General features: G+C 42.9%; 1 protein-coding gene across 1 annotated transcript in view; it reads left to right on the top strand.

Moving 5' to 3' along the window:
* The first annotated feature begins 1,399 nt into the window (after positions 1 to 1,399).
* ZNF71 (zinc finger protein 71) overlaps positions 1,400 to 8,046 on the top strand; it is a 24,679-nt gene continuing 18,032 nt past the window's right edge. Inside the window, exon 1 of the mRNA XM_006868275.1 lies at positions 1,400 to 1,432. Coding sequence (XP_006868337.1) covers positions 1,400 to 1,432 — 33 coding nt within the window. The remainder of the gene's footprint in view (positions 1,433 to 8,046) is intronic.

Below are 8,046 nucleotides of genomic sequence, written 5' to 3'. Positions count from 1 at the left end.
GGAGCTGAGAGTGAAGAGATGAATGCTGGTCAGGGTGAGGGGACGTAGGGGCTACAAGGGTAGGGGGCGTACACTGGAGAGGGGCGTGCAGGCTGGAGACCGAGGTTGGCCTGTCGTGCTGTCTGTCCATTTGTGTCTGTCTGCGTGGTCTGCCCGCGCAGGCCTGTCGCTTTGCTGCGTGCACGCCGTGGATGTGTGTCTGTCCGTGGGGAGGTGTGTCTGGTTCTCGGAGAGTTCGTCCCTCCCTGCGCATGTCTGCATGGTTTTCGCTGTGTGGGGGGCATATCTGCCTCTATCTTTGCTTGTCTCTCTGTCTCCAGACACTCACCTCTGCCCACATCTTTATCTGCCACTAGGTGTCCGCGTACATCTCTGTTAGGGGTGTGTTTGGGTGTTTGTAGGACTCTGTGTGGGTGCTTTTAGGTACGCCCCTCGGGGATGTGTGTGAAAAGTCCAGTAACAGTGGACAGGTGGGCCCAGCAGAGCTTCCCCTCCACACGTCAGTCAGAACCCACGGGATCTGTTGGGTCAGTTAAATTCAAGGTACAGAGGCCGGCTGTGATTTTTGGGATCCCAGTGATAGCTTTTCTCAAAGTCCACAGGATGATCATAGGCGCTTTTTAGGAAGAAGTTTTAAGAAAATTGAAAACCGCATTGGTAGCCAGTAACGTTGCAGGGAGGAATTTTCCCCCATCGCGGCAATGGACCTGCTCTTTCTTCCGGGATAGCCGGGGCTGTTGTATGAGAATTTCATTACCCCATTCCACCCTACAGCCCTAATCTTTCTCCTTCAGACTTCCTTTTGTTTCTAAAACTCAAAACGTTGAAAAAGAACACAATCTGAATCCCTTCAGCATGCCAGGACTACTGTTTTGATAGAGTGTAAATGGAAGAATAAGGAGCTCTGCTAGTGTAGTGGTTACGAGTCGGGCTGCTAATCTCAAGGTCAGCAGTTCGAAACTACCAGCTGCTCCGCAGGAGAAAGATGAGGCGTTCTGCTCCCGTAAAGATTTATAGCCTCGGAAACCCTGTACAGGGTCCCTATGAGTCGGAACCGACTCCACGGCACACAACAACAACAACAAATGGAAGAATGCAAAATTATTCCAAGAAGGGTTACAGGGATGGAAACATTGCCTTCAGAAGCGTATAGTCCTAGGTGAAGGAGACATGGAGAAACCGTAGCTTCACATTTTGATATGTTTGTTTAATGAATAAAGGTTCCTATGATTTTGTAGCATTTCATTGCTTTTTTGACTGTGTGTGTGTGTGTGTGTGTGTGTGTGTGGCCTGGTTACAAGGCCTGGTCTCTCATTGTCTCTCCCTCCGTCACTTCCACAGCCTTCTCGGACCCACAGGCCCGTCCATCCATCCTCCAGTCACTGTAGGCAGCCGAGGGATGGCCACCCAGCTGCTGACGGAGGAGGCCCCGGTGAGTCATGTTGTCCCCCGGTGAAGCTAAAGGTCAGGGGCCTGTGTCTTCTGCACTGCGTCCTTTGGCCACCTGTGAGTTCACTCAGGGAAAGACCACTCAAGAGTGGCAAGTTCTGCCATTGGGGTTCTCAGGGGATACAGGTCAGCATCCAAAAAACGATGCTTGATATTAAGGGTCAACAGGTCTGTGTGGAAGAACTTGGGCATCCTGAGGTCAATGTGCCCTTTAGGAATGGGCAGATAGCAATAAATATCCCTTGAATGGGTAAGTGCCCAACCAGCAGCTCCACAGGAGAAAAGACTTGGCGATCTGATCTTGTAAAGGTTGTTGTTGTTGTTGTTAAGTGCTGTTGAGTCAGTTCCAACTCATAGCGACCCTGGATAGGGTTTCTAAGGAGCAGCTGGTAGATTTGAACTGCCCACCTCCTGCGGTTAGCAGTACAGTGCTTATCCTACAGTGCCACACCAGGACTCCAGACCCTAGAAAACCCTGTGAGGCAGCTTTCATAGTGACATGGGTCACTATGAGCTGGAATCCACTCAACAGCACACAACAACCATGTCTTAAGCTTGGCAGCAGGTGTATGCTGTTTGTCTTATTTTTCTCTAAACTTGCATTAATGCCAAAAAATATAATCAAAATAATAAAGTACTCATTGTAGAAAACTAGGAACATATAGCTAACAATAGTAAGACAAGTTGATTCTGACTTGTGCCAACCCCACTGTGTCAGAGTAGAAGTGTGCTCCGGTTGGATTTTCAGTGGCAGATTTTTGGGGAAGTAAATCTCTATGCCTTTCTTTCAAGGTGTGTCTCTAGGTGAACTTGCGCCTTCTTCCTTTTGCTTAGTAGCCAAGCACATCACCCGTTTGCACCGCCCAGGGAATGGACTAAATGGCAAATGGTGTATACCTGAAAAGAACCGATTAGCCACATGGAGACTTGTGTATCGCTTTACGTTTAGCCTTGTTGTTAGGTGCCGTTGAATTAGTTTCAACTCATAGCAACCTTATGTACAATAGAACCAAACATTGCCCAGTCTGATTCCATCCTCACAAGTGTTGCAGCCACTGTACCAATTTGTCTCATGAGGGTCTTTTCAGAGATATATTTTAAAAGTTGGCCAAGTGTGGCTCTACCATGTTAATCTGGAGTTTTATCATCAATATCACACAATAAGGACTTTCTCCTGTCCTTGAAAACTTGACAAGCACCACTTGTTTTCACTGCGTAATGAGCACACTTCAATGCTTATTCGAGATTGATGAGTTTGATTTCTTAATATCAATATTCAGTACAGTAAATAATATATCATCAACGTAAAAGGAAATTCCTGATCGGTAAGGAAATGTATGATCATCACCAAAAAACAGAAAATCTGAGAAAAAAACATTTCTAAGAGAATAAAATCCATCCCTGATGTTTCCCACTCCTGAATATTTGACTTCCTTTGCCTCTTTTAATTAAAAATTTTCTGCAAAAGTAAGAACCACACTAGCTAATTGATTTTGAGTATCCTGCTTTGTCTTCAAAGATTTTATCCTGTTAGCAACTGACTCATGTCCCCCCCAAAGTATGTGTTGTAAATTGTGACCCCTAAACCTGTGGTTATGACCACATTGGGAACAGGATCTCTTTGTTGTATTCATGAGACAGTGTAGGGTGCATTTTAAGCCAATCTCTTTTAAGATACAAAGTGATCAAACAAACAAGTGAGAAAGCAGAGATGGAGGATGTTAGATGCTACACCTCATCAAGATCAACAAGGATTATAATCTGAAGGGACAACGACCTTCAGCCAGAGCTGATGGAGACTTCGCATAGACCATGTCCTGAATTTGGACTTGTCGCCTCCTACACTGTGAGGAAATCAATTTCTCTTTGTTAAAATCCTCCATGTGTGGTATTTCCGTTAGATTATCTCTGGAGAACCAAGACCCAGATGATTACTGAACGTCATTGAGAACTCATACATAGCATCCGTTTTGGTTTTCCCTGGTTTACTTTATTGTTAGATACTCAGTTCGTTTCCAGTTATATAGATCCAGTTTGTTTCCTTGGTTATAACTGGTATCATGAAGTTGATAAAATATTCTTGTGTTTTATATTGAGTTCTTTGGGAGCGACTGCTTAATGAGAACACTGCGTCAGATAGTTTTGAGAAACAAAGCAAGCCATTTTGATATTTTCATTTCTTGGGTATGACTTTCCAATCCCAGAAGTCTTTATATTTTTTTCCAAAGTGGTGACAGCAGCGTATATTCCTACCAGTGTCTATGAGAGGACCTCTGCTAGCTAACGCAGGCCAGAGTTAAGTATTTATTCCACCTTTTCAAATTTTGCACGTTGGACAGATGCAAGGGGTGTCTCATGGTCTCCTTCTGAGTAGTGTGTTTGTATAGTTATTGTGAGGCGCCCTCAAGTTGGCCCCAATTTACAGCAATCCCATGAGCAACACAATGAAACACTGCCCAGCTCTGTGCCATGCTCACAATCATTGTTGTACCTGAGCCCAGTGTAGTAGCTATGTCACTGTATCTCACTGAGCGTCTTCCTCGTTTTCACTGACCCTCATTTTACCAAGCGTGATGTTTGTCTGTAGGGACAGGTCCCTTCTGGTAACATGTTCAAAGTACACGAGACCAAGTCCTGCACTCCTCGCTCCTAGGGAGCATTCTGGCTTCTTCCAGGACAGATGTGCCCGTTCTTCCAGCACTTCCTGGTAAATCCAGTATTCTTTGTCAATACCGCAAGGGCATCAATTATTAGTGAGGCCAGTCTTTAGAAACTGTCTCCTATTTCTGCAAGTGGGCAAATGATCTTATGCTTTATCAGTTTACAGGAATCTGACTGTTCTCAAAGATTTTAAAGAAGTGTATGGTAGTGTAGTGGATACGAATTGGGCTGCTAACCTCAAGGTCAGTAGTTCGAAACTGCCAGCTGCTCTGCGGGAGAAAGATACGGCTTCCTGTTCCCGTAAAGATTTACAACCTCAGAAACACTATTCAGGGTTGTTATGAGTCGGAATCGACTCCACAGCACACCACCACCACCATGTTTATATGAGTGGAAAGGTCTGTGGCAAATAATCCCCTCCCCCCCCTGTTTTATTTCTGTTTCTGTCTTAATTTATCATTATTTATTTATTTAAGGACAAGAGCTTTTAATATCTTTAAATCAAATCTGTTGGTCTCTCCTTTTGCAGTGTTTTCAGTGGCTTTAAAGCTATGAAATGGTTTCTCTATCCAAAGGTCCAGTATCACTTATATTTTATCGTCTGTCATTTGGAATTTTTAAATTATCATTTGTTTAGGATTTTTTTTTATTATGGTGGAAGTATACATAATAAAACATTATGTATCATTTGGATTTTGTGTGTGTGTGGTGGAAACATAACAAAATGTCATCTCTAGTTCTACATTTATAATTTGGTGACATTGATTAGTTTTCAATTTGTGCACCTGGTCTCAATATTCTTTCCTAAATTGTTTCACAACTAGTAACATAAAATCACCGTCCACTAAGTGGACACTCCCCTCTTTCCCCCTCCCTCCCATTCTTTGTTGTTGTTGTTGTTAGGTGCCATCGGGTCGATACCAACTCACAGTGACCCTCTGCACAAGAGAACGAAACACTGCCCAGTCCTGTACCAGCCTCACAATCGTTGTAATGTTTGAGCCCATTGCTGCTGCCACTGTGCCAGTCCATCTCATTGGGGGTCTTCCTCTTTTCCTCCAACCCCCCACTATACCAAATAGGATATCCTTCTCCAGGGATTGGTCCCTCCAGGTAATGTGTCAGAAGTCTGAGAGACGAAGTCTGATCATCCTGGCTTCCGAGGAGCATCTGGCTGTACGTCCTCCAACACAGACTGGTTGGTTCTTTTGACAGCACGTGGTACTTTTAACATTCTCCTCCAACACCATAACTCAAATGTTTCGATTCATCTGTTGTCTTGCTCATTCGCTGTCCAACTTTACGTGCATATGAGGCCATTGAAAATACCAATGCGCTTGGATCAGGCGCACCTTAGTCCTTAAACTGACATCTTTGCTCTTCAACACTTTAAAGAGGTCTTTTGCAGCAGATTTGCCTAATGCAATACGTCGTTTGACTTCTTGACTGCTGCTTCCATGAGTGTTCATGGTTGATCTGAGCAAAGTGAAGTCTTTGACAACTTCCACCTTTTCTCCATTTATATGGATGTTACTTATCGACCCATACCGAAGTCTGTGGTCTTTGATCTTCATCAGTAAATGTTTTAAGTCCTCTTCACTTTCAGAAAGCAAGGTTGTATCATCTGCATATCACAGGTTGTTTGTGAGTCTTCCTCCAATCCTGATGTGTTTTAATATAATCTAACTTCTCGGATTATTTTCTGAGCATACAGATTGAATAAGTATGGTGAAAGAATACAACCCTGGCACACACCTTTCCTAATTTTAAACCATTCGGTGTTCCCTTGTTCTGTTCGAACCACTGTCTCTTGGTCTATGTACAGGCTCCTTCCTCATGAGCACAATTAAGTGTCTCAGAATACTCCTTCTCCACAATGTTGTCCATAGCTTGTCTTGATCCACACAATCAGAAACCTTTGCATAGTCAACAAAACACAGTCAACAAAACATCCTTCTGGTAGTCTCTGCTTTCAGCCAAGATCTGTCTGACATCAGCAATGATAACCCTCCTTCCTCGTCCTCTTCTGAATCCAGCTTGAACCTCTGGAAGTTCTCTGACAATGTATGGTTGCCATCATTTAAAAATTATCCTTAGCAAAAGTTTACTTGCAATGCAAGTCTGATGATTTCTGCATTCTGTTGGGTCACCTCTCTTTGGAATGGACACAAATATGGATCTGTTCTAGTTAGTTGGCCAGAGAGTTGGTTTCCAAATTTCTTGGCATAGATAAGTAAGTGCCTCCGGGGCCACATCAGTTTGTTGAAAGATTTCAATTGTAGTCCATCAATTCCCAGAGCCTTGTTCTTTGCCAATGTCTTCAGTGCACCTTACACTTCTTCCTTCAGGATCATTGGCTCTTTATCATATGGTGTTGGAGGAGAATATTGAAAGCGCCATATGGTGTTGGAGGAGAATATTGAAAGCGCCATGGGCTGCCAAAAGAACCAACAGATCTGTTTTGGAAGAAGTGCAGCCAGGGTGCTCCTTGGAGGCCAAGATGGCCAACTTTGTCTCTCATACTTCAGACATATTGTCAGGCGGGACCAGTCACTGGAGAAGGATGTCATGTTTGGTAAGGCGGAGGGTCAGAGAAAAAGAGGTTGACCCCAATGAGATGGATTGGCCGAGTGGCAGCATGGATGGACTCAAGCGTGGCAACAGTGAGGTTGGCCTAGGACCGGGCAGTGTTTTGTTCTGCTGTGCATAAGGTCGCTATGAGTCGGTACCAACTTGATGGCACTTAACAACAACAACAACAACAACAACACCTCTTGTAATGGTTGAGCCAATGTGACTCTCTGTATTCCTTCTATCTTCTTTTGATGCTTTCTGTATCATTCAGTATTTTGCCAATAGAATCCTCCAATATTGGAAGTCAACGCTTGAGAAATGCTGAGTACGTTCTTCCCTTTTGGTTTTCTAACTCCACGTCTTTCTTTGTCCATCTCGTTACAATATTTAACTTTGTCTTCTTGAGTTGCCCTTTGAAATTTCCTGTTCAGCTCTTTTACCTACTCATTTCTTCCATTTGCTTTAGCTTCTCTATGCTGGAGAGCAAGTTTCACAAGCTCTTCTGACATCCATTTTGGTCTTTTCCTTCTTTCTTGTCTTCTTAATGACCTTTTGTTTTCTTCCTCTGTGATATTCTTGGTATCATCCCACAACTCTTCTGGTCTTCAGTCTTTATTGTCTAATGCATCAGATCTGTTCTTCAGATGATCTCTAAATTTAGGTGGAATATATTCATATTTTGGCTTTTGTGGACTTGTTTTAATTTTCTTCAGCTTCAGCCTGAACTTGCATATGCGCAATAGATTGTCTGTTCCACAGTCTGCCTCTGGCATTGTTTTGGCTTTTCCACTGTCTCTTTCCACAGATGTAGTCAATTTGATTTCTGTGTATTCCATCTGGTGAGGTCCATGTGTATAGTCATCTTTTTATATATATATATAGTCATCTTTTATGTTAAGTTTCAAAAAAGGTATTTGCAATGAAGAAGTCATTGGTCTTGCAAAATTCTATCATGCCATCTCCAGCATAATTTCTATCACCAAGGCCATATTTTCCAACTACTGATCCTTCCTCTTTGTGTCCAACCTTTACAATCTAATTGCCAATAATTGTCAGTGCATCTTGATACTTGTTTGATCAATTTCAGACTGAAGAAGTTGGTAGAGTTCTTCAATTTCATCAAGACTGGCTTTAGTGGTTTTGGTGTAAATTTGAATAATAGTGGTATTAACTGGTCTTCCTTGTCGGTGTATGGATATTATCCTATCACAGACAGCTTTGTACTTCAGGACAGATCTTGAAATGTTCTTTTTGATAATGAATGTAATGCCATTCTTCTTCAATTTGTCATTCCCGGCATAATAAACTATGTGGTTGTCAGATTCAAAATGGCCAATACCAGTCCATTTCAGCTCACTAATG

This window comes from Chrysochloris asiatica, unplaced genomic scaffold (genome assembly GCF_000296735.1).
Source record: "Chrysochloris asiatica unplaced genomic scaffold, ChrAsi1.0 scaffold00116, whole genome shotgun sequence".
Lineage (NCBI taxonomy): Eukaryota > Metazoa > Chordata > Mammalia > Afrosoricida > Chrysochloridae > Chrysochloris > Chrysochloris asiatica.
Note: the sequence above shows the minus strand (reverse complement) of the source record. Positions and strands in the feature narration are given on the sequence as shown.